Consider the following 27,264-nt stretch of genomic DNA (forward strand, 5'->3'; position numbering starts at 1 on the left):
TCTGATGTAAGGGGAGGATCCTGTTAGAAAGAGAAACTGTAAAGTAAGGGGAGACTCTGAAGGCAATTTTGATTGGCCTGTAAATATTTGTAAAATATAGTTGTAGTAAAAAGTTTGGAGACCCCTGGTATAGTGGATGTGGGAGTTGTAAGAAGGTGGGCCACAGTTCCCTGGGTTGGGAGGCTACTGCTGCCCCCCAGGAGGCACCTGAGTGTGATTCCTGAAGTGTATACTTTTAATGTCTGGTAATGGCTTAGGTATTCACCAAGAGAACACTGGGATCTGGAAATGCCCTATGGGCATAGGGCAAGCTATATAACAGCAGCTTCTGTGTTAATCTGCCATGTCTATACGTCAGCCATGCAAACAGATATAGAACTAGATTCAGGTAGCACGGCGCATAGTTTTGCCGGCGTAGCGTATCGAATATACACTACGCCGACGGCGCGCAGAGAGCCCAGAGCAGTATTCACAAAGCACTCACCCCGTACGTTGCGGCGGCGTAGCGTAATATGGCCGGCGTAAGCCCGCCTAATTCAAAGTAGGCAGGTAGTAGGCGTGCTACATTTAAATTAACCGCGACCCGATGTAAATGAAGGGATGATCGAACGGCGCATGCGCGCGCATGCTCAGAATCACGTTGCATATACTCCCTTAGATACGTCGGCTCAATGCTTTCGACGTGAACGTCACCTACGCCCAGCCCCATTCACGTACCACTTACGAAAACGATGTGAAATTCGACGGCTGTTCTGACGTCCATACCTTAGCATGGGTTGCGCCACCTATAGCAGGGATAACTTTGCGACGGACGTACGCCTTACGTAAACGACGTAGATTACAGCGACGGGCGCAAGTACGTTCGTGAATCGGCGTATCTAGGTCATTTACATATTCGGCGCGTAAATCAATGGAAGCGCCCCTTGTGGCCAGCGTAAATATGCGCCCAAGATCCGACGGCGTAGGAGACTTACGTCGGTGAGATGTATGTAGGGGAGATGACGGTGAGATGTATGTAGGGGAGATGACGGTGAGATGTATGTAGGGGAGATGCCGGTGAGATGTAGGGGAGATAAGATGTCTGGGAGATCTTAGATATCAGTGGAATACACAGCATAGTAAGAGTTACAGAAATGTGAGATCAGGATAGAACGCTTGCTATACGATCGCTTACACGCTGCACTGTCTCCTATGAGAGTCTATCATGTGAATGGTAAGAAGATGAAAGTGAAAGCAGTGAGATGTAGAATCAGGAGCAGGCAGAGGAGAGGGGACATTATTAGACGGTGAAGGAAGTGTTCGGTGTGGGGGGACTACAGCTGACAATAAGGGGGGACAGAGCCGGGTCTGTATTATAGAGATCACAGCTGACCAGGGACAGGGGACTCCATAGGTGACAGGTGAAGAGTCCAGACAGATACAAAGTCTCCAGACCTCAAACTGCCATCATGTTACCAACGCTGTCGAGATTCGAACCCCAACAAGGAGGATTCAGCTTTGAGAACTGTGCCAGGTAAGAGATTCCTCGACTGACTCTGAAATTTTAATTTATTCAAATAAAAATCCAATTTCTGGAACCTAAAGCAACCAATCAACAATCTTATTTCACTATCCCGACTTCTCTGAATCGGTAAAAGATTAAGGCCCGGATTCAGATACATTATCGTATCTACCGGCGGGCGTAGCGTATCTCAGATACACTGCGCCGCCGTAACTGAATGCAGCCTCACACCTGAGCGTTTTGCCGCCTGAAGCGCGACGCTCAAATACGCTAGAGGGGAAAAAATACATTATTCCCTATGGAGATGGTTCACATCTGCACGCCAATACGCCTGACGCTGAACGCCTGAAGCTCAAACAAGTTCCGGACCCTTTTTTGTCGCGCGTATCGGGCGGTTTTGGTGTATTTGAGCGTTTCCATTTCCCATAGAAAGTAATGGAAACGCTCGATTCAAGCGACTAGCGCGACAACGAGCGTTTGCTACGGGCGTTTCGTCGCTTTAATCAATAGAACTTTTCACCCAGGCAGAAAATTAAAAAAATCTACCAACATAGCAACAAGTGATGAAAAGATGATCATTTTTCCTATTGGCTAAAATAAAAAACTTCGAAGTACAAAAACGTCGGACGACGCTGTATGCAAACGCGCAAATAAGCATGAATACGCCCGAAAAAACGACCGACGCTCAGGTGTGAATGCAGCCTTAGGGCGCAAGTTCCGTATTCAGAAAGAACTTGCGCCCTAAGTTACGGCGGCGTAGTGTAAATGTGTCGGTGTAAGCCCGCCTAATTCAAATGTGGATGATGTGGGCGTGTTTTATTTAAATTACTTGTTACCCCACGTAATTGACGTTTCTTACGAACAGCGCATGCGCCATCTGTGAACGTTTCCAAGTGCGCATGCTGCAAATTACGCCGCAAACTGTCAATGCTTTCGACGTGACCGTAACTTACGTACAGCCCTATTCGCGAACGACTTACATAAACAACGTAAAATACGACGCTGTTCGTACGTTTCCGACGTCCATACCTAACATGACTTACCCCTGTTTTATGAGGGGTAACTTTACGCCGGAAAAAGCCTTACATAAACGACGTAAAAAAATGCGCCGGGCGGACATACGTTTCTGAATCGGCGTATCTACCTAATTTGCATATTCCTCACGTAAATCTACGGAAGTGCCACCTAGCGTCCAGCGTAAATATGCAACTAAGATATGATGGTGTAAGAGACTTACGCCGGTCGGATCTTAGGGAAATCTATGCGTAACTGATTCTATGAATCAGGCGCATAGATACGAATCCGGAAGATACGCCGTCGTAACTCGTATCTGAATCCGGGCCTAAATCTTCTTGCCGTGTGTTATGTCAGCCACATATGCATAGAGTGGACTGATTGATACAACCTAAGATCACCATACACATTGCAATCTGACCATACAATCTTTGTACAATCAACTTTAGATTTACAACAAATATAAAATATGAGGACCTACATAAACTATCCAATCAATCCATATCCATTTACACTGACCTTTTCCCGTCGGAAATCCCGAGCCTGTGTACGGGGCATCAGGAACGTAGTGACGTAATTGACGTACTACGTGGGTTTTCTTCTCTTTAGTGCCACCCTTTGGGCAACTTCTGCTATTACTGGTTGATCTTTTGCATCGGTTCTGAGCATGCAAATTTGTACTTTTGGACTTCTGTACAAACGATTGGACTTTGCTCCATCGGACTTTTGTTGCCGGAAAATTTGTCTGTTTGCAGAGTGAACATTTGTCTGATGTAAACCGAAAAAGTTTGTCCTATGGAGCGTACACACGGTTGGATTTTCTGAAAAAACTGCTCATTTTGAAGTTTGTTGTCAAAAAGTCTGATCGTGTGTATGGGCCTCAAGGCTCCTTTCACACTAGGTGGACTCCGTCGCTATGGAGTCTGTCAGCTCAGCGGGAGATCTGTCCGCAGATCTCCGCTGAGCCGGCGGATGACAAGCCATTCTCTGCTCACTGAGTGGGGAGGGGCTTGTGCAGCGCCGCTGTCTCCTATGGAGAGATCTGATGAAAACGGACAGCATGTCCGTTTTCATCAGATCTCACCCGATCCGATCCGCCATGGACGGATGAGGACCATAGGCACACCCTAATCACCCTGGGCCAGATTCTCAAAAGAGATACGATGGTGTATCTCTGTTTTTGGCCCCGGGTATCTATGCGTCTGATTCCTAGAATCATTTACGCATAGATACGGCGTAGATCCGACTGGTGTAAGTCACTTACACCGTCGGATCTTAGATGTAATTCTACGCTGGCAGCTAGGTGGCGTTTACGTTGATTTCTCATTTGACTATGCAAATGAGCCTGATACGCCGATTCCCGAACGATTTTGCGCCGCCTCGTCGTCGTTTACGTTGTTTCCGTAAGCGTAAGGTTACCCCTGCTATATGAGGGGTAACCTTACGTCAGTCCGCCGTATGCCATGTTAAGTATGGCGTCGGGTCAGCGTCGTCTTTTTCCGTCGTTTCCGTCGTTTTACTAAGTCGTTCGCGAATAGGACTTTACGTCAATGACGCTCACGTCGGCTTCATTGACGTTTTCCGTCGTGAGCTGGAGCATGCGCACTGGGCTATTTTTACGGCCGGCGCATGCGCAGTTCGATCGGCGCGGGGGCGCGCTTAATTTAAATACAAGCCGCCCCCTTTGAATTACGCGGCCATACGCTGGCCAATTTACACTACGCCGCCGCAAATTACGGAGCAAGTGCTTGGAGAATACGGCACTTGCTCCAGTAAGTTGTGGCGGCGTAGTGTAAATGGCTTACACTACGCAAACGCCGATTCTATGTGAATCTGCCCCCCTGTGTGTAGCAGATTCCCCTTATTTTGACCCCTGATATTTCACCAAAGCCCCTTAAATCCATCGGACTTTTGTCCGAAGTACAAATACGCATGCCCAGAACCAATGTTAAAATCAACCAACAATAGAGAAGTTGACCAAAGGGTGGCGGTAAAGAGCAGAAAAACCACGTGATGTTGGGAAAGTTTTGGGAAAGTTTGCAGAAAAGTCCTGCCGTGCGTATGCTATGGGTGTGCCCGGCCAACTCCCTTCCAACAAAAATCCACGGAAAAGTTTTTGAAGTCCGACCGTGTGTACGGGGCTTTAGATCCATGGGGATATTGTTACAGTGCGGTGCAATGACAGTGAGCGCTATATACTGTACATATCTGCAGAACACCAAGATATCGATACAGATTACTGAGGCATGTGCTCAAAGATTTGTCATCACCTTGATGCATTATAAACAAAAATCCTCTGTATTGTCCCAGGAACTACAAGTCTCAGCATACTGGGATTATTGACCTTCGGATGGCCAGACAACAGAACTAGTTTATATATCAAAGTGGAAGTGGCATGAGGCCTACTAAAAAATGCCACGTGTATTATCAAGGGCAGCAAGGAAGTTTCACTTTCATACTTCACCCATTTTCCAACTTGCTGTATAGTAAACATTTATTTTATGAACCAGCAAGCGATGCTTATGCAAAAATCGAATTGTTAAAGGGGTTGTAAAGGAATTTTTTTCCCCCTAAATAGCTTCCTTTACCTTGGTGCAGTCCTCCTTCACTTACCTCATTATTCCATTTTGCATTTAACCGCTTAAAGGAGTTCTCTGACCTAAAACTTTTAACCCCCGCTGTGCCCGGGCTGTAAAAATATACAAAATAAACTTTCACTTACCTGCCTACGATCCCCCGTTGTTCCGATATCGCCGTCCCGTTCTCCGGTCCCGGGCCCCTTCCGCTTCCTGTGTGTCGGTGACTCATAGTGCGCTCAGCCTATCAGCGGCCTCAGCAATGTCCCGTCGCGGCCGCTGATAGGCTGAGCGCACTATGAGTCACCGACACACAGGAAGCGGAAGGGGCCCGGGCCCGGAGAACGGGACGGCGATATCGGAACAACGGGGGATCGTAGGCAGGTAAGTGACAGTTTATTTTGTATATTTTTACAGCCCGGGCACAGCGGGGGTTAAAAGTTTTAGGTCAGAGAACTCCTTTAAGGACCGCCTCCTGCGCATATACGTCGGCAGAATGGCACGGCTGGGCACAAGCACGTACAGGTACGTCCTCTTTAAGGGCCAGATTCACATAGAAGTGCGGCGGCGTAACGTATCGTATATACGTTACACCGCCGCAAGTTTTCATCGCAAGTGCCTGATTCACCAAGCACTTGCATGAAAACTTACGCCGGCGGCCTCCGGCGTAAGCCCGCCTAATTCAAAGGGGCGTGTGCCATTTAAATTAGGCGCGCTCCCGCACTGGACGTACTGCGCATGCTCCGTTTTGAAATTCCCGCCGTGCTTTGCGCGAAGTGACGTCATTTTTTTGATCGGCGACGTGCGTAACGTACTTTCGTATTCCCGGGCCGTCTTACACAAGAAAAAAAAAATTTGAAATTCGACGCGGGATGGACGGCCATACTTTAACATGGCTCGACTAAAGTTAAGCCATGTTAAAGCAGCCGTAACTTTGCGACGGGAAAAAATTTCTAGCGACGACGTAACGAACGCAAAAACCGCCGTGGATCGCCGTAAATCCTCATTTGCATACCCGACGCTGGAATACGACGCAAACTCCACCCAGCGGCGGCCGAGGTATTGCATCCTAAGATCCGATGGTGTAAGACAATTACACCTGTCGGATCTTAGGGCTATCTATGCGTAACTGATTCTATGAATCAGTCGCATAGATACTCTGAGAGATACGACGTTGTATCAGAGATACGCGACGTATCTCTTCTGTGAATCTGGCCCTAAGTGCCCAGCCGTGGGTCGTGGGTGCGCGCCCGCGACACGGTCCGAAGCTCCGTGACAGCGGGACCTGTGGACCCGATCGCCGCTGGAGTCCCGCGATCGGTCCCCAGAGCTGAAGAACGGGGAGAGCTGTGTGTAAACACAGCTTCCCCGTTCTTCACTGTGGCGCCGTCATCGATCGTGTGTTCCCTTTTATAGGGAAACACAATCAATGACGTCACACCTACAGCCACGCCCCCCTACAGTTAGAAACACAAATGAGGTCACACTTAACCCCTTCAGCGCCCCCTTGTGGTTAACTCCCCAACTGCAATTGTCATTTTCACAGTAAACAATGCATTTTTATAGCATTTTTTTGCTGTGAAAATGACAATGGTCCCAAAAATGTGTCAAAATTGTCCGAAGTGTCCGCCATATTGTCGCAGTCACGAAAAAAATCTCTGATCACCGCCATTTGTAGTAAAAAAAAAATAATTTATAAAAATGCAATAAAACTATCCCCTATTTTGTAAACGCTATAAATTTTGCGCAAACCAATCGATAAACGCTTATTGCGATTTTTTTTTATACCAAAAATAGGTAGAAGAATACGTATCGGCCTAAACTAAGGAAAAAAATGTTTTTATATGTTTTTGGGGGATATTTATTATAGCAAAAAGTAAAAAATATTGCATTTTTTTCAAAATTGTCGCTCTATTTTTGTTTATAGCGCAAAAAATAAAAACCGCAGAGGTGATCAAATACCACCAAAAGAAATCTCTATTTGTGGGGAAAAAAAAGGACGCCAATTTTGTTTGGGAGCCATGTCGCACGACCGCGCAATTGTCAGTTAAAGCGACGCAGTGCCGAATCGCAAAAACTGGCCAGGTCCTTTACCTGCCTAAAGGTCCGGGTCTTAAGTGGTTAAAAAAAACTTACCGTAATAATTTATATATATATATATATATATATATATATATATATATATATTAGTGCTGTCAAACGATTACAATTTTTAATCGCGATTAATCGCATTAATGTCATAGTTAACTCACGATTAATCTATCTAATTTATGATATTTATTCCCCACAAATATCGCACAATTCTGCAAGTGATTATAATTTATGATCGCTGTTTTCTAGCTGATCTAAAACCATTTTTGACATAAAGGGACACTTTTGGACAATCTACAGTTTTTCAGGCAGAAAGAATAGTTTTTATTTTATAAAAGTACATGCAGGACACTGGGCAGACCACTAGGGACAAGGGGGTGTGTGTATTTTTTACATACAGTACTGTAATCTATAAGATTACAGTATACTGTATGTGTATTGTGTTTGTTTACTTTTTTGAATTTGGCGCCGTTCTCCGCTCCCGTGCGTCGTAACGTCGCAGGGAACGGAGCTCGGCGGCACACAGGCACTGTGAATCGAGCGAGGAGGACCCGCCGAGCGAGGAGGACCCGCCAAGCGAGGAGGACCCGCTCGATCACACAGCGGGGTGGCATCGCTGGATCCAGGGACAAGGTGAGTAACTTGCCTGTGAATCCAGCGAGAAGGTAAGCCGCGCCGCGCCGCTGCACACTCTGCACGTCCACCCCGAGGGCTCCTGCGTTAATCGCGCGATAAAAATATTGACGGCGTTAACATGGGTTTGCGTTAACGCCGTTAATATCGCGTTTAACGCACAGCCCTAATATATATATATATATATATATTTTTTTTTTTGCTGAAACGTCACATTTTTCTCCCTTCTTTATTTCTCAGAAATAACAACTTGGAAGCTCAGTGTTCAAGCCTTGGCCTGAACCCCCCCAAAGCACGGAAGACGGGGACCACCATCGCCGGCCTCGTCTTTAGGGTAGGAGGCCGTGTGCAGAGAAAGTTGGATTGTAACAGACATGGCTTTTGGAGCTGACTCTTCTTTTTATCTTTTCAGGATGGAGTCATACTGGGAGCGGACAGGAGGGCTACTGATGACATGGTGGTGGCGGATAAGAATTGTGCCAAGATTCATTACATCACTGACAATATATAGTAAGAATTATGACATTATTTTGTTACTTCTTTCATGTGTTAGAAATATTTATAAAATTGAGTCTACACTTTGAGTAGAGTAGACCTGGGTGGGTCTGACCCTCTGCTAAACCTTTATTGCACTCTGGAGGAATGCAAAGAACATCCTCCCTATCAAATCAATGACCACTAGTGGGCAAGTGATGCAAAGTTTCAGAGTAAATTCTGGAAAGGGCACTTAGGCCTGTGACTCTTGTAGGTCACCTGAAAAGCCAGACTTATGCCGAGTACAGACGATCGGATTTTCCGACTTCAAAACCGTTTACTCAAACTTGTGTTGCATACACACGGTCACACAAATGTTGTCTGAAATTGCGAACGTCAAGAACGCGGTGACATGCAACACCACGACGAGCCGAGAAAAATTAAGTTCAATGATTCCGGGCATGCGTAGGATTTTTGTGTGTTGAATTGTGTACATCTTTTTTTTTTTTTACTAGTAATGGCGGCAATAGGTGACTCTGCCCGTCACTGCCGCCGCCGTCTCACTGCCTGTCAAGTCTCACTCTCTGGGCCCCGGCTACTACTGGGTAGGGAAGGGAGGGAGATCACTCCGCCAGGGAAGGCAAGGAGATAAGCAGGCAGGCAGCTGGCCGGGAATTGAGCCAAGGCAGGAGAACATGCGAGCGGAGCTGAATGGGCATGCACCCAAAAATGAAGAAATATTCCCTCCGCTCCGACCAGCACATGATCATCAGTAAGGGGCACAGATAATGGGGAAAAAAATCTGATTTTTTTTTATTCTGCACTGACTCTCTTTGAAATTGCCCCAGCCCCTGTTCAAATCCAATCCGGGGACAGACTTGGTCCAGGGACAGTGTGCTCAGATTGGGATTTTTACAAGCTGTCAGTAAATTTACTGGCAGTTGGCAACCCTGGTGTCAAGCCTCGTACACACGACCGAGGAACTCGACGGGCGAAACACATCGTTTTCCTCATCGAGTTCCTTGTTAGGCTGTCGAGGAACTCGACAAGGCAAGTTTCTCCATTCCCGTCGAGGAAAAAGAAGACATGCTCTCTTTTTGGCTCGACGGGATCCTCGACAGTTTCCTCTTCGAAAAGTGTACACACGACTGGTTTCCTCAGCAAAAAAAAAATCCCAGCAAGTTTCTTGCTGGTTTTTGCCGAGAAACTCGGTCATGTGTACGAGGCCTAAGTGATAGCGAGGACAACATGATAACTATTCTCTGCTCTATCCAAAGCTAAAAAAAAAAGGAAAAGGGGGGAAAAAAAAGAAAAAAGGGGTTTGGCTGTAAGTAAACTTTACTGATTGGATTAGCATAGTATGTGCTTAGCATAGGAAGGAAGAAAAACAGTGCTAATAGGCATAAGAAATAAGTATCAAATTAAGGATGGACCGGTCCGACAGCAGCAAGTAAATGTGGGATATTATGCCTTGTATACACGATTGGGTTTCTCGGTGGTCAAAAGACCGCTGGGAAAAGCGAGGGGAAAACCGAGAACTGGCTCGGTCCCTTTTCCCCGTGTACACACGGCCGGTTTTCCCAACAGGAAAACTGCCTGAGAGCTTTGGTCACGAAAACCAGCCTTGTGTATGCTCCACTGCAGTGTTCCCCCATAGGAAAACTGTGGGGGGAAAAACGCAGCGATTCGCGATGGGAAAAAATAGAACATGTTCTAGTTTTTTTGTGAAAAACATATTCTAAAACCCTAAAATTAGTGTAATAAAATATAAGCAGCACTGTAAATAATGTAAGATGAAACATCCGTTTTCACAGGTATTAAAAAATAATGATAATGTCCATAAACATCACCATGTGACAAAAGTGAATATGTGCACAAATTCCAAAAAGTATATAAATGTGTTTAAATATTAATTAAATATAAGTCCATATATCACATCAAGTAGGTTAGTGAAGAAATAATGATAATGGCTTCCAATCTTCCACCACACCCGGTGTCAGTAAATCCTCTCCCGTCAGATGCAAAACTCACCAACTCAAATTGCCTTACACTTTTGCGTTTGGCGTGTAAACGTGTACAAAAAGACCTCACTGGTAGGTATAGCAGATAATCCCAGTTCCAACCTGACGTCACCGCAATCTGAGGATCCGTTCTGACACGCCGGCCGGCTTTTCTCATACCCTGCTGTTATTTTTTTATCCAATTGTAAGTGTTACTACTTTATTTTATTAAATATCGCTACGGTATTACGCTATGTGAGTCTTTCTTCCTCCTCTCACATATTCTACCTGCTGCATCTCCTGTTCCAACATTGGCTGAGACGTCCCATCGCTGCCTACTGTGTTTATCCCCTATGCTTTGACTGATCCTGATGGATCAGTGGCTCTGGTAAGGGTCAGTGTGTGTACTGGTGGTGGTTTGTTTATGTTCACACTGTCTATTACCAGTCACTGGGGATACATGTTTATGATCTTCACACACGGATTTACACTATAAGAGTTTTTTCTTTTTATTTGGTCGTTTCACTGATCGGTTGGTGACCCCTGGAGGGATTGTATATACAGAGAGGATCCCCTCCAGCATACCCAGTGAATCCAGCTTGACTTGGTCCGTTAGGATCTTTCTTTGCGGTAAGGGTCAGCAAGTCGTATCTCTTTATTGGAATCAGACTTCACATAACCTGAATCACATTGGGGCGTCACGCTCTGAATCTGTTCTTCACATGGACTTTCATTAATGATTTTCTTCACTTTTGTATATCACACCACCTTGATAGACATTGTGTTTATATAGCCTTCTGTCCTTTGAAGGCCTTACTCTATTTTTTAGCGCTACTCCATTTTTTTTTTGTATCAGATTTTATGTTAGTATAACATTTTTGAGTTAGCAGCTTGTTCACGATTTGTTTGTATTAGTAAGCGCACTTTTTTCCCTTTTTAAACCAATTCACTGCCAGAAAGCTCCGCATGTAAATAAAAGAAGTGCTCAAAATAGCGTGATACTGTAAAATCAGTTTAATAACACACCTAAATCTTCAAATATAGCACTCACATGAATCTCAAAAAATAGAGCAATACACTGCACAGCAAACACTCGTTCAGAGATGAACCAAAAACCGAGTATATTGGTCGCGGCGGACCCAACGTGTCCATTGATCGCTCACCACCTCCCCGCTGTTCCTTCCTGGATCTCCGCTTCCTTAAACGGCCTTGATACGTCACACGTTCACTTCAGATGGTTGCCGCACAGCCACGCTCCGACATGTTTCGTCATAAAAGACTTAGTCATGGGATTGATGATATTTTTTTTTCCCCCGCAGTTTTTTTGTCGGGAAAATTGATAGGGAGCATACACACGGCCGGTTTTCCCGACCAAAAGAAAACATGACAGTTTTCCCGTCGGGAAAACCGGTCGTGTGTATGAGGCATTACACAAAAAGCCATAGAAAATAAAAAATTGGGCTAAAAAGTCCAAAATTTGGTTGAGCACAATCTTGCACAGATGCTTGACTTTTTAAAACAACAGCCAGTGAATGGATCGTAAGCAGGTGTGCCACCATCGTATAGAGAACCTGCTTACCAGATAGTAAGCCAGGCAAGCAGATGGCATTAAACACAGTCCAGGCCTTTTATCCGTGTAGGTTACCACAGAGATCCTATGTGGATGATGATAGATCCAATATTCATAAACTCCTGGGCACCTTGGGCTTCGTAAGTATATAGTATATCAATCGATCCAAAAACAAAAAAGGAAGACATTTTTTGTTCCAGTCCCTGGGACACTGTAACCCTGCCACCCCCCATCCATGGCCCATACTTTAAGCGTAAATAAAGTCCAACACCCAGGAGGTCCCTTGCTGGCGCCAACATCTTCTACCCAATTTCTTCTGAGTGCTAGTCTTTAGCCATCCTGATTGACCAATGTGGGATGACGTTACTCCCATGCATGTGCAGCTCAGTGAACATTTTGCAGAGAATTGCGGACAGGCGGGCAAGTGTATTTTACTGCAGAATACACATTGCAAGTCTATTATGCCTATAATTAATTTGTTCAGCCTTTAGTGCTTTTTATAACATGCCCACCTTCCAGGCAGTCCTGTCTAATCATGCCCACTGTCCAAGATGGTCCGTCTAGATCACACCCACTTTCCAGGTGGTCCTGCCCCCCATTATGTGAGAGAATCGCCCACTATCCTCTCAGTTAATACACTTTTTGGGTTACAGCACATGCTCAGTAACTCAAAAAAGGATGATTTTGTGGTCTTGAGGTAAAGCCCGGGACAGAGCACCTAGATGTAGGACTGTCCTGGCAGTTAGTGTATGTAAATGTATTTCCGCTCAGGACTATGTCTAAGCTGTGTCAGGGTTTAGTGACTCAGGGCTGGATGACTCATTCAGCTGGTGCCTCCCTGTTTTCTGGAACATTGGAAAATGTTCTGGACATAGTGACTGGAGGGTAGGAGGGGCTGCTTGGAAAAATGATGAGGACCTCAGCCAAACACCAGTAAAAGGGCTGACAGGGGGCAGTCCACCTTATAAATAGACATGGGTCACGCCAGCAGGGGCAATCAGGTGGAAGATGGAGATGCAGTGCTGAGGAGGCTGTCGATGGCCCTTAAGGGTGCCCCCTAGTCTGGACGGGGTGACCTTGGGCCGGGGCTTAGGTGCTGGAAGGATCCTACCAAAATCACATGGAGGAAGCCCTTCCTAGAGGCATGGGAGCAAGGAAAGAGGACAGCATGAGCAGGGTGGCACTACAGGATAAGTTCTGCAAGTAAGTAGAGTTATATATAAAGACTTATATAGGAAGAGTTGACCCTGAAGTTTGTTGTTGAAGTCAATGGGTATCCCATAACTGTAAGTGAAGTCCTCGTCACCGATTGCGTTCCACGCTGGAACGCATTCGGCAGCCGCACACTGACCTCATTGCCTGGTGCTGTATGCGTTCCACGCGGGTCCGGCGTCCGTCTGCGGCTTCGGGTGTCCTCTTCGTCGGGTCCGGCGTCCATTTACAGTGCAGTTACAAAAAAAACACGCACACCTTATGGCGATGAAATCATTCTGCAAGTTGGATTGAAAAAAAAAATTAACAGACTTTACTAGGGCTTATTTTTGGGGTAAGGCTTATATTGCAGCCCTCCCCGAGAATCATGCTAGGTCTTATTATCGGGGTAGGTCTTATTTTCAGGGAAACACGGTACCTTTTAAACTAGGGCTTGGAGCTATGCTATAATACCTCCTCGCCTAATTCCTCAACGCATTCCTCTCTGTGTGACAGATGATGTAATGAACCCCTAACTCTTCGCCTAAGATTAAGAGTGACGCCTGGGGTCCAATACTGAATGTCACATCACATTGAGAAATGCTTTGTCCCCTTTAAAATCTAACCGCAGTTGTGGTTGACTCTTGTTCACCATAGTTTGTGACAATAACCTCCCTTCCCCATCCAAGTTATTACCCTCAATAAATAACAGAAACAAAGTCACAGGCTGTTCTCTGACTCCGGAGTGTTTGTGAAAATGTGGTGTGCCTGGTTGTGCAGGGTGGGGAATCCCAGTCCATATGCGCCCTAAGGGGGTGCATTACATATGCTTTAGTAATAGGGCATTTATCTCACACTTTCATTGGCTCTTTTTGTGTTTGCAGTTGTTGTGGAGCTGGAGTGGCTGCTGATGCAGAATACGTCACTCAGCTTATATCCTCCAACATGAACCTTCATGCGCTGTCCACTGGGCGTCAAGTACGTGTGTGCGCGGCTAACAGGATGCTGAAACAGCTGATGTACAGGTAAGGCACCAGCAGAAGGAGAAAGGTGTACAGTTTAAAATAGCGCTCATTAACCACTTCAGCTCTGAAAGGTTTTACCCCCTTCCTGACCCATCAGAGGCTCCATACCACGATCAGAAATGTGGTGTGTCACACTGACACACAGCACCACCGATCGCCGTGCCACGCGCCCCGGCCCGCGATTAGGGTGCTATTAAATAATAATGGCATCGCAAATGCTCCGGGGGTTTGCCAGCAATTCTGGAATCACGGGCAGAATGTCAGCGATTCTGACTACGATTCAAATTGCCTAGGTGTGAATGAAACCTTAGCGTTGCCAGATGCTGTACAGAAACATGGAGAAGAGGACAAGAAAAAGAGACACATGGAATCGAAATTCGGACAAACTTTTTATTATTCGGACATTCGGATGCATGCGAATTCCCGAAATTGTAATATTAACGAATTTAACCAAATCCGAACTAACGTTTTCGAATCGAAAACCCGCGGACGAAATTCGATCGAACATCGAAAACAAATTCTATTCGAATCGAATTAGAAAACAATTCGATTCGAAAACAAATTTGAATGAAAATTGAAAGCAAATTTGAATCAAAATCTAAAAAACATAAATCGATTTCTAAAAAAGAATACAATAAAATAGAATATAAAATAATAAAACAATAGAATGAAAATCAAAGAATAGTAAAGAACAGAATGGAATTTAATAGAATGTAATCAAATACAATAGAATATGACCTGGCTCCTTCTATCTATCTTCCATTTTCTGAAATTCGAAATTCATATAGAATGAACTCAAATTCGAATAGAAAAATATTAGAAGAGTAGAATAATACAATTTTATATATATATATTTTATTCAATTTGCTTTAAATTTTCATTCGAATTTGTTTTCGAATTAGATTCGAATAGAATTTGTTTTCGAATCCGATTGAAATATTATTGAATCCGGTCGAAATATTTTCGAATTCGACCGTGTTTTTCTAATTCGGTCGAAAACGAACAAATTCTGAAAACGAATTTTACACATGTAACGAATCTAACGTAACAAAATTAATTAAATAACGAATTAAAACGAAATGAAACAAAACAAATGTTTCCCTTTTGCACATGCCTAGTGTGCGTGATGACGTCAGCCTGCTAGACTTTGTCCAGGGCTGTTCACTTTCTCATATATTTGAATGAGTTGTAAAATGCACCCCAATACAGAAGAAGAAGTGCATGCACTACTTTTAAAAAATGTGCCACAACAAAACTCATGGTACAGCGGTACCATGAGATATGTGTTTGGGGTTTTGTTAACAATACTTTGGCACCTGCATGCAGATCACAAAGGCAGTGCGTTTGACTGTGGAATGTTTCCTTCCTGGACTGTGTTCTGGTGTGAACTGACCCTAAGGCTGCATTAACACCTCCGCGACAAGCAACGCCGCGTACGCGGCGTATTTTGCCGCGGATAGTGTATCTTTTTTTTTTTTTTTTAAATCCTTCCCATTGCTGTCAATGGCCGAACGCCAATGTCGCCTAAAAAAAAAGGGTCCGGGACTTTTTTTCAGGCGATAGGCGTACGGCGTCTATGAGATGTGAACCATCTCCATAGACAGCAATGGGAATTCTCCCCTCCAGCGGCACAAGCGTCCGGCGTTGGGCGTTTTGTCGCCTAGATGTGAATGGGCTCTTAACCTCCTCCGTCCTTTGGTGAACCGTGTCCAAAACTGCACCTCGTATTATAGATCTGCTCTTACAAGGGATTTACTTCTACATAGGGCTAATAATTGCGTTCTGTTGTGGTGACAGGGTAGGGTGGCCACCTGTCCGTGATTCACCTGGACAGTCCGTGTTTTGAATCATGTGTCCGGGTTTCAGTCCTCCTAAAACCCGGATACATTATTCAGACAGGAATGTGTCTCAGAACAGGGCTTGACAGGAGGGTGAGGGGGCACTGTGCATGCCGCATTACTTTTTTCTTTGGAAACCCCAGATCCCTCCATAAAGAGTACCTGTTGCTGCCTATTTCTGACAGTAATAAAAGTGATCAGAAATTATTTTTTTAAAGGTACAGTGTAAAAAAAGAAAAAAAATGGAAAGCGCCCCATCCCTCCAGGCTTACACAGCTGGGAGAGGGCTGTGTAATATGCAGGGGGGACTGTGTAATGTAAAGGGGTCCAGAGGTACAGGGTGCTGTGTAATGTAAAGGGGGTCCAAAGGTGCAGGGGGCTGTCTAATGTAAAGGGGTCCAGAGGTGCAGGGGGCTGTGTAATGTAAATGGATCCAGAGGTGCAGGGGGCTGTGTAATGTAAAGGGATCCAGAGGTACGGGGGCTGTGTAATGTAAAGGGGGTCCAGAGATGTGGGGGCTGTGTAATGTAAAGGGGTCCAGAGGTGCAGGGGGCTGTGCAATGTAAAGGGGTCCAGGGGTACAGGAGCTGTTATGTAAAGGGAGTTCAGAGGTACGGGGGCTGTGTAATGTAAAGGGGGTTCAGAGGTGCAGGGGGCTGTGTAATGTAAAGGGGTCAAGAGGAACAGGAGCTGTTATGTAAAGGGGTCCAGAGGTATGGGGGTTGTGTAATGTAAAGGGGGTCCAAAGGTGCAGGGGGCTGTGTAATGTAAAGGGGGTGCAGGGAGCTGTGTAATGTAAAGGGGGTCCAGAGGAGCAGGGGGCTGTGTAATGTAAAGGGGGTCCAGAGGTGCAGGGGGCTGTGTAATGTAAATGGGTCCAGAGGTGCAGGGGGCTGTGTAATGTTAATGGGTCCAGAGGTACAGGAGCTGTTATGTAAAGGGGGTCCAGAGGTATGGGGGCTGTGTAATGTAAAGGGGGTCCAGAGGTGTGGGGGCTGTATAATGTTATCTTCATTTATTAGCAGGTGAAAAATTGGAAAAAGGTTGCTTACCCCTGCTGTAGTGTACGCTAAAAACAAAAATGTTGCTGTGCGACCGCTAAAGTGTTTGGGTTTAGCGTGAAGAAAAAGTGGCAGCCCTATGACAGGGACACTTTATACACATGATGTCATCTTTTCTCTTTCCAGATATCAAGGCCACGTCGGTGCGTCGATCATCACTGGAGGGGTGGATGAGAAGGGCCCCCACCTGTACAGCGTTCACCCACATGGATCCACAGACAAAACTCCGTTCACAGCTCTAGGTAAACTAAGTGGCAGAGATATACAGTACAGAACAAAGGCCAGAGCTCAGCCAATCAGATGTTGGGGTTTAGTGGTGGTGTGAAAGTAGAATTTGCCAAAAGCACTCCTAAAGCGGTATTAAACCCAAAAACAACAATTTACAGTAATATATTACAACTTGACAATTCCTTAATGTGGTGGCTGCATTAGTTTTCCTTTTTGTAAGGTTTGTTTCCTTTATTTGAGGCTGGTGATCCAGCCAGTAACACGTACCTGTCTTAGGATCTGGGCATAATATGGAAATGCGCAACGTAGATGTGCAATTTTTTGCAGGTTAAGGTGGGGGTGGAGGGCGCTAAAATGTGACTCAACCATGTGTTTTTACTGCTCTCCAATCATAAGTCTAAACAAACCCTTACAGCAGGATTTTCTTTTTCCTTTTGCTAAAAAAGTTTTACATGAATTAATGGTAAAGTGGAACTGAAGGCAAAAAAATAAAAAAAAATAACAGGCAGGCTCTTTATTGCAGAAGAGACATGCAATAAAATACGCTCACCTGTTCACAATCTGCTGCAGAATGCAACACTGAGCTGCGCATGTGCAGCTCAGCTTACATTCCGGCACACCGCCTGCATGCTGAGTAGACATGTGCAATTCGTTTAGTTTCTAATTTGTTTTTTAACGAAAATTCGGAAATTCGTTAATTCCGAATTTTCGTATTAACAAATTTTTTATTTCCGAATTTTCAAACTTCCGAAAATTTCGAATTTCAGAATTTTCGTATTTCAGAATTTTTCAATTTCAGAATTTTCGTATTTCCGAATTTCGTTTTTCGTTTTTTTTTAATTTTCACATTTATTTTTTTAATTAATTTTAGAAATCCTAAATTTTCGAAAATTCGAAAATGAAAAATTCGAAAATTCTAAATTTCGAAAATGAAAAAATTCTAAATTCGAAAATTAAAAAATTTGAAAATTAAAAATTCGAAAATTAAAATTTTTGAAAATTCGAAATTTCGAATTTTGGAAATTTCGAATTTTTCATTTTTCATTTTCAAATTTACGAAATTTCGAATTTTCGAAAATTTTAAAAATAAAAAAATTTAAAATTAAAAAAATCGAAAATTCGAAAATTAAAAAAAATCGGAATTTTCGAAATGTGGAATTTACGAAATTGTGGAATTTTTGATTTTTTTAATTTTCGAATTTTAGAAATTTCGAAAATTAAAAATCTTTCATATTTCCGAATTTTTTAATTTCCGAATTTTTCGAAATTTCGGAAATTCGGATTTATGGAAATTTGAATATTCGAAAATGACAAATTCGAAAATTCTTAATTTAGAAAATTGAAAAATTCGAAGATTATAAAAACCTGAATTTTTGAAATTCGAAATTTGGAAATTGTAACATTCAAAAATCTAAAGTTCGAAAATCTAAAATTCGAAAATGGGAAATTTCCGATTTTTTTTTAACCACTTGACCACCGCCCCATGTCAAAAAGACGTCCTCCTTTTTAAAGTTGAATATCTCGATAACGGCAGCAGCTGCTGCCACAACCGAGATATTCATCTTTTCAGGGGGCGGTGGTGTACACGATAATGGTGGTCTCCGCGGCGGATTCGCAGCGAGATCGCCGTTATCGGTGGCGGGAGAGGGCCCCCCCCCCTCCCGCCGCTCTCCCGCGCCCTCCGCCGCTTACCGGAGCCGTCGGTAGCGGCGGAGGGGATCGGATGTGTCCGGCAGCTGAGCGGGGACGGGACTGAAGGAGAAATCTCCTTCACCCGTCCTCATAGCTCTCCTGGGCGGAAGTGACGTCAAAACGTCAGTCCCGCCCAGCCTCTTAAAGAAACATTTTTTTTTTTGTCATTTTAAAAAATGACATTTTTTTTTTTTTTTTGCATTTAAGTCTAAATATGAGATCTGAGGTCTTTTTGACCCCAGATCTCATATTTAAGAGGACCTGTCATGCTTTTTTCTATTACAAGGGATGTTTACATTCCTTGTAATAGGAATAAAAGTGATCAATTTTTTTTTTTATTTTATTTCAGTGTAAAAAATTATAAAACTAAATAAAAATTAATAAGAAAACCAAAAAATGTTTTTTTAAAGCGCCCCATCCCGACGAGCTCACGCGCAGAAGCGAACGCATACGCGAGTAGCGCCCGCATATGAAAACGGTATTCAAACCACACAAGTGAGGTATCGCCGCGATCGTTAGAGCGAGAGCAATAATTCTAGCCCTAGACCTACTCTGCAACTCAAAAAATGCAACCTGTAGAATTTTTTAAACGTCGCCTATCGAGATTTTTAAGGGTAAAAGTTTGACGCCATGCCACGAGCGGGCGCAATTTTTAAGCGTGACATGTTGGGTATCATTTTACTCGGCGTAACATTATCTTTCACAATATATAAAAAAATTGGGCAAAATTTATTGTTGTCTTATTTTTTAATTCAAAAAAGTGATTTTTATCCAAAAAAAGTGCGCTTGTAAGACCGCTGCGCAAATACGGTGTGACAAAAAGTTTTGCAGTGACTGCCATTTTATTCTCTAAGGTGTTAGAAAAATATATATATATATATAATGTTTGGGGGTTTTAAGTAATTATATAGCAAAAAAAACTGTTTTAGTGTCGTAAACACCGAATCTGAAAAATTAGCCCGGTGGGAAAGAGGTTAATTTACGAATTTATGAAAATTCGTTTTTTTCATTTCCGTTTCATTTTCAAGATGCTATTTATTCACAAAGGTTCTCTAAAAAAAACTCTGAGGGCTTCACAGAACAGTTGTATTTACACTGAGATTAAATTACACATAAGTGGACTCTATTTACTAATTGAGTGACTTTGAAGGCAATTGGCTACACTAGATTTTAGTTAGGGGTATCAGAGTAAAGGGGGCTGAATACAAACGCACGCCACAATTTTCACATATATATTTTTTTTATTTGTAAAAAAATTGAAAATCGTTTATCATTTTCCTTCCACTTCACAATTATGTGCCACTTTGTGTTGGTCCATCACATAAAATCCCAATAAAATACATTTTTGAGTGTAACATGACAAAATGTAGACAATTTCAAGGGGTATGAATACTTTTTCAAGGCACTGTACAGTTGCTACACAAATTGACATGCAGGATAACGCATGGTAAGGTGTGTTTGTTACTGCGCAGTAATACAGTGTGGACATCTGAATGGGCCTCTAGTGTTACAGTATTATGACATGTCCTGCTGTTATCACAGGCTCTATATTTTTTTTAGGATCTGGTCAATCTGCGGCAATCGCTGTACTGGAAGATCAGTTTAAATCTAACATGACGGTAAGAGACGTGAGGACGTGAACCCTAACAATGGACTTTTCCTTTGCGCCTTTTTGTAAAAATACATTTGAAATTGAAGGGTGTACTTTAACCACTTCGGCCCCGGAGGATTTGGCTGCCAAATGACCAGGCCACCTTTTGCGATTTGGCACAACATCACTTTAATTGACAATTGCGCGTTCATGCGACGTGGCTCCCAAACAAAATTGACGTCCTTTTTTTCCCACAAATAGAGCTTTCTTTTTGATCACCTCTGCGTTTTTTATTTTTTGCGCTATAAACAAAAATAAAGCGACAATTTGGAAAAAAAAGCAATATTTTGTACTTTTTTGCTATAATAAATATCCTCATTTAAAAAAAAAAAAAAAAGCTATTTTTTCCCCAGTTTAGGCCGATACGTATTCTTCTACATATTTTTGGTAAAACAAATCACAATAAGCATTTATTGATTGGTTTGCGCAAAATATAGCGTCTACAAAATAGGGGATCGTTTTATGGCATTTTTATTAATATATATATTGTTTTACTTATAATGGCGGTGATCAGCGATTTTTATTGGGGACTGCAACATTTTGACGGACACATCGAACACTTTTGATGCTATTTTGGAACCATTCACATTTATTTTATTTTTTTAATACAATTTTTACATTTGAAGCTTCTAGGTAGTGTCAGATTTTTGCTGCTACCTCCCACCCTCAACATGTGCCTATTGGCTCATCATTATGATGGGCATCCTCACTGGCCATCATTCAGAATGGGTGTCACTATCAGAAAGGATGGGAGCTTTGCTTATCAGAATGGGGGGCAGGGGGTACACAGTTGTACTTGTAGGGTATTAAAGTGGTTGTAAACCCTTAGGCCCGTACACACGAGGGGATCTCCGCTGGAAACGGTCCGCCGGAATCCGTGCGGAATTCATCCGCGGTGACTTGTCGCGCCGTCGCCACGATGATGACGCGGCGACGTGCGCGACGCTGGAATGTAAGTACCTCCACGCATGCGTCGAATCATTACGACGCATGCGAGGGAGGGGAGCGGACGGATTGATCCGGTGAGTCTGTACAGACCACCGGATCAATCCGCTGGACCCGATTCAAGCGGATACATTTCTTAGCACGCTTGAAATCGATCGGGCCGAGAAATGTCCGCGGATAAATATCCGCTAGGCCGTACAGACGACCGGATTTATCCGCTGGAACTGATCCGCGGATCAATTCCAGCGGATAGATCCGGTGGTGTGTACGAGGCCTTAGAGACCACTTAGACCTACAGGTAAGCCTAGATTAAGGCTTACTTGCAGGTGCAACAAATATCTCCTAAACCTACACGGTTTGGGAGATATTTCCAAAAGACATGCACCGATGTCTGCGGTGCATGCGCCGTAGACAACGGCGTGCAGGCGCACTAAGCGTGCCGTTACTAACAGCAATTATGCCGTTAGTGGCGGTACCCGCGCGCATCGTGACTCTGGCCAGTCACAGCGCCGGAGCCGCGATACGAGGAATACCTGTATGCCCAGATATCACACTCTGTATTAAACAGGAATAGAACATTTCCTAATACTATCTGAACTTTCTAAACCGTATATAAATGTGAAGACAGCAGATATACATGTAAAACATATGTAGGGAGATTCGGTTCATCTCTGTGTATCATCTGAGGCTGTTCACTTCACTGGGTGTATGGAGGGTTTACATCCACTTTAAGCCCTGTGTACACGGGCCGAATGTCGGAGACCACAGGCGGTTAAAAAAAAAAAAAAAAACATCCGACATTCAGCCTGTGTGTATGTCGGTCTGTCCGACAGAAGCTGGCTGTTCGGCCCATGTGTATGTCGAGCGTGCATGCTGGAAAACCAGCAGCCATCGACTCCCGATCAGCGCTCTTAGCCAATGGCAGCACAATGTCTGTGGGAGGAATTCTGCCCTTTTGATGGTGTCAGTGGGAGGAATAGTACCCCATTGTTGGTTTCAGTGGAAGGAATTGTGCCCCATCATTGGTGTCAATGGAAGGAATTGTGCCCTTTTGATGGTGTCAGTGGGAGGAATTATGCCCCAATGTTGGTGTCAGTGGGAGGAATTATGCCCCATCGTTGATGTCAATGGAAGGAATTATGCCCCATAATTGGAGTCAGTGGGAGGAATTGTGCCCTTTTGATGGTGTCAGTGGGAGGAATTGTGCCCTTTTGATGGTGTCAGTGGGAGGAATTGTGCCCCAATGTTGGTATCAGTAGATGGAATGGTACCCCAAGGGCCAGATAAAGGCTGCAATTTGGAGACAACTGAAATAGAGGATTAGAGCAACATTTATGGCCATTGGCCAACTTAGGACAGTGGTGGGGACAATGGAGTGTAAGCTATTCTGGTGAGAATGATGTGACTGCGAAATATAGTATGTTGGTGTGATGCAAACAGGGGAAATTCATTTTTTATCATCTATCTCAGGTGGAAGAGGCAAAGAAGCTGGTCACGGATGCCATAACAGCTGGCATCATCTGCGACCTTGGATCTGGAAGTGGGGTGGATCTATGTGTGATTACACGAGAAGGGGGAAAAGTACTGAGAGGATACACTGAAACAGAGTCCAAAGGAAAGAGGTAATGTTCTAGTATGGGTGGCCATACAGTCTCCATTTCTGATCTTCTTCTCTACTGAAGAGATATTCAGATACAGTAAAACCTTGGTTTGAGAGTAACTTGGTTTGAGAGCGTTTTGCAAGACAAGCAAAATGTTTTAATAAATTTTGCCTTGATATACAAGCGATGTCTTGATATAAGAGTAGCCTCATGTCACAACTGAGTATAAAAGAGAAGAGAGGAGACTCTCTGGGCTAGATTCTGGTACATCCGCGCAATTTTGTGCGGGCGTAACGTATCTGATTTACGTTACGCCTCCGCAACTTAGACGGGCAAGTGCTGTATTCTCAAAGCACTTGCTCCGTAAGTTGCGGCGGCGTAGCGTAAATCGGCCGGCGTAAGCCCGCCTAATTCAAATTTGGATCGGGGGGGGCGTGTTTTATGTAAGTCTACTGTGACCCGACGTGATTGACGTTTTTCCCGAATGGCGCAATGCGCCGTCCGTGGAATTTCCCAGTGTGCATTGCTCCAAAGTACGCCGCAAGGACGTCATTGGTTTCGACGTGAACGTAAAGGACATCCAGCCCCATTCACGGACGACTTACGCAAACGACGTAACTATTTCAAATTTCGACGCTGGAACGACGGCCATACTTAACATTGATGCGCCACACTTATGCCACCATATAGCAGGGGCAACTATACGTCGGGAAAAGCCTAACGTAAACGGTGTAAACATTACTGCGTCGGCCGGGCGTACGTTCGGGAATTTGCGTATTTTGCTTATTTACATATTTTGACGCGTAAATCAGCATACACGCCCCTAGCGGTCAGAGGAGAAATGCAGTTAGGATCCGACGGCGTAAGAGACTTACGCCTGTCGGATCCAATGGATATCTATGCGTAACTGATTCTAAGAATCAGGCGCATAGATACGACGGGTCGGATTAGGACTTACGACGGCGTACATGGCGCTGCGCCGTCGTAAGTCCTTTCAGAATCTGGCCCTAAGTGTAGCAATATGGTTACATTTAATGAACTTTAATCAACTTATTGCTACACTTAGAGGCGCCTCTCTTCTCTTTTATACCCTGTAAAAAAACTGCTTTGATATACAAGTGCTTTGGATTACAAGCATGTTTCTGTATATGAAAAGTGGTTATTCCTTTATCTGCAGAGAGCAGCGAACAATGGCTTATCTATAGCAGAATATCTGCAACATGTCTAAACATCTTAGGCTGCTTTCACACTGAGGCGCATGGTGCGGTGGCGGTAAAGCGGCGCTATTTGTAGCCGCGTTTTACCGTCGTGTTTGCTGGACGTGATTCCTCTCAAGCCTGCCTTGCATACACAAGTTGGTAAAAAAAAAAATGCTCTAGCAAAGCGCGGTGACGAGAATCAGTTACACATAGATTTACCTAAGATCCGACCGGATCTCTTACACCGTCGTATCTTAGGCTGCATATTTATGCTGGCCGATAGGTGGCGCTTCTGTAGATTTACGCAAGGAATATGCAAATTAGGTAGATACGCCGATTCAGAAACGTACGTCCGCCCGGCGCATTTCTTACGTCGTTTACGTAAGGCTTTTTACGGCGTAACGTTACCCCTCATACAGTAAAGCAGGGGTAAGTCATGTTACGTATGGACATCAGAAACGACCGAACGGCGTTGTATTTTACGTCGTTTGCGTAAGTCGTACGCGAAGAGGGCTGTACGTAAGTTACGTTGCGCACTTGGAAACGTTCACGAACGGGGCATGCGCCGTTCGAAAACAGCGTCAATTACGTGGGGTCATGAGGGTTTTACATAAAACACGCCCACTACTAGCCACATTTGAATTAAGCGGGCTTACGCCGACACATTTACACTACGCCGCCGTAACTTAGGGCGCAAGTTCTTTCTGAATACGGAACTTGCGCCCTAAGTTACGGCGGCGTAGTGTATCTGAGATACGCTACGCCCGCCGAAAGATCCGTAAATGTATCTGAATCCGGGCCTATGGCTCTAATCAGGCACTTCCAAAAACACCCACTTCGCTGTAATTCAGATGCCCAACAAGGTGTCTGAAACACAGGGTGCAGGTAATTCCGAGGGTACACAAAAGGATAGGCTTTAGGTGTAAGGATCCATTGGTTGGATTAAGCTGAGCAACACATTGCCTAGCCCTTTAAAGGATCAACAGTTAGCTGCCTGCATAGATAAGGATGCCAACATTCCAAGTGAAACTCAGAAGTATTGGTGGCCTTATGCCGGAGGGGGGACCCCAGGGCTGGACTGGGGCAGAAATCTGGCCCTGGACTTCATCCAGACCGGCCCACTTTAATTTTAAGTGTCCCCCTTGCATCAGAGTCCCCCTTACATCCGTGTCCCCCCATCAGAGCCCCCCTTGCATCAGAGAGTCCCCCTTGCATCAGAGCCCCCCTTGTATCAGAGCATCCCCCATCAAAGTCTCCCTTGCATCAGAGATCCCCCTTGCATTAGTGTTCTCCTTCAGTGTCCCCCCTTGCATCAGAGTGCCCCCCTTGCATCAGAGTGCCCCCCTTGCATCAGAGTGTCCCCCTCTTGCATCAGAGTGTCCCCCCTTGCACCAGAGAGCCCCCTTTGCATTAGAGTGTCTCCCCTTACATCAGAGTGTTCCCCCTTGCATCAGAGTGCCCCCCTTGCATTAGAGTGTTCCCCCTTGCATCAGTGTCCCCCCTTGTACCAGAGAGCCCCCCTTTGCATTAGAGTGTCCCCCCTTACATCAGCGTGTCCCCCCTTACATCAGCGTGTCCCCCCATTGCATCAGAGAGCCCCCCTTGCATCAGAGTGTCCCCCATTGCACCAGGATGTCCCCCATCAAAGTGTCCCCCATCAGTGTGTCCCCCCCTTGAATCAGAGTGTCCCCCTCTCCTCCCCCTCCCACATGTACTCATTCACAGCTCTCCAGAAAGGCAGCATTGTTCCTCTCTCCAGTCATGTGATAAGTGACAAGTGATAAGGGGAGAGAGGAAGGAAAGTCTGCCGGCTGTCTATCTCCCCCTATAGGGCGGAAGGGAGCAGAAAGGCTAATACTCACTCCAGCAAGTGACAGGTGCTGCTTCTCTTGACAGGAGTGAAATTGCGATTACTCACTGTCAGAGAGGAGCGGCTCAAGGACTGCACCTGACCGGCCCACTGGGAAACTTCCGGTAGTCCCAATGGCCAGTCCGTGCCTGGGGGACCCTTGTGCCGGAGGGGGGACCCATCGCTGGATCCAGGAGGAGTGTAACAAAAATGACTTGTATATAAATAATATACTGAAAGAAACACCCCGACACAGATGACTTGTAAATCCTTCTTCCTGTCTTTCCAGGTTGCGGTCATATCGCTACGCCCGGGGAACCACACCTGTGCTGAGTGAAACCGTCACTCGCTATGAGGTGGTAGAGGAAACCGTTCAAGTGATGGAGACCGAATAAACCAATCCAACAGGAGCTCATCACTAAACATATTGCAGATGTTTAATAATTCCTAGTAGGCAATAACATTAAAGCCCAACCCCAACCAAATCTTTTAGTTTTAAATATTGTGAGGAAGGGTTAGAGCACTTCATAGGTTTCTACTGGAATCTGAGTCTTTAATAAGGAGCTTTCCCTTCACTTCCTGTCAGGACAGGAAGTGATGGACAGGAAGTGATGGGCAATCTATCCAATCTATAGATTGCCCATCACTTCCTGTCAGGACAGGAAGTGATGGGCAATCTATCCAAAGGAGATAAAGACAAATTCTAATTTTTAGTAGAGTGGGAAGGGTTAGAACATTTGACAGCATTTGTATTCCTAACTGTGCTTTCCTGTTCCAGTGAAAATAGCAATCCCATTTCTTGAGGGACAGGAAGTAAGGGGAAATCCATAGCTCCCAACTGTCCCTGATTTGGAGGAACTGTCCCTCTTTCCTCCCCATGTGTCCCTCATTTTGGTCTAAACTATATAATTGTATATAAAATGCACTTTTTTTCTATGAAAAAGTGTTTCCCAGCGCTAAACATTTCATCCCATTTCTAAATTGCTGCATTTGTAAATTCCAAAAGCCAATATATAAAACGTTAATGCATTTTCCTCACCATACTTAAAACTAGAAAAATTGTCTAGGGTTAGGCTTTAAAGCTGAATTTTAAGCAGATATAAAAGAAACATGTTAATGCAACTT

General features: G+C 44.5%; 1 protein-coding gene across 1 annotated transcript; it reads left to right on the forward strand.

The window, feature by feature from the left end:
• The first annotated feature begins 1,265 nt into the window (after positions 1-1,265).
• On the forward strand, positions 1,266-26,624 carry LOC120913236 (proteasome subunit beta type-7-like). Its single transcript, XM_040323049.1, has 8 exons — positions 1,266-1,513; positions 8,056-8,149; positions 8,228-8,325; positions 13,935-14,075; positions 17,101-17,216; positions 20,455-20,513; positions 22,961-23,112; positions 26,429-26,624. The coding sequence occupies exons 1-8, from the start codon at positions 1,449-1,451 to the stop codon at positions 26,532-26,534; spliced, it is 831 nt and encodes a 276-aa protein (XP_040178983.1). The 5' UTR covers positions 1,266-1,448; the 3' UTR covers positions 26,535-26,624.
• The last annotated feature ends 640 nt before the right edge of the window (positions 26,625-27,264 follow it).

Source organism: Rana temporaria, chromosome 9 (genome assembly GCF_905171775.1).
Source record: "Rana temporaria chromosome 9, aRanTem1.1, whole genome shotgun sequence".
Classification (NCBI taxonomy): Eukaryota; Metazoa; Chordata; class Amphibia; order Anura; family Ranidae; genus Rana; species Rana temporaria.

Coding starts and splice junctions, on each gene's coding strand:
- LOC120913236 (XM_040323049.1), top strand. CDS start 1,449: ATGTTACCAACGCTGTCGAGATTCGAACCCCAACAAGGAGGATTCAGC. Junction 14,076..17,100: donor CTGAAACAGCTGATGTACAG/GTAAGGCACCAG, acceptor TTCTCTTTCCAG/ATATCAAGGCCACGTCGGTG. Junction 20,514..22,960: donor AGTTTAAATCTAACATGACG/GTAAGAGACGTG, acceptor CATCTATCTCAG/GTGGAAGAGGCAAAGAAGCT.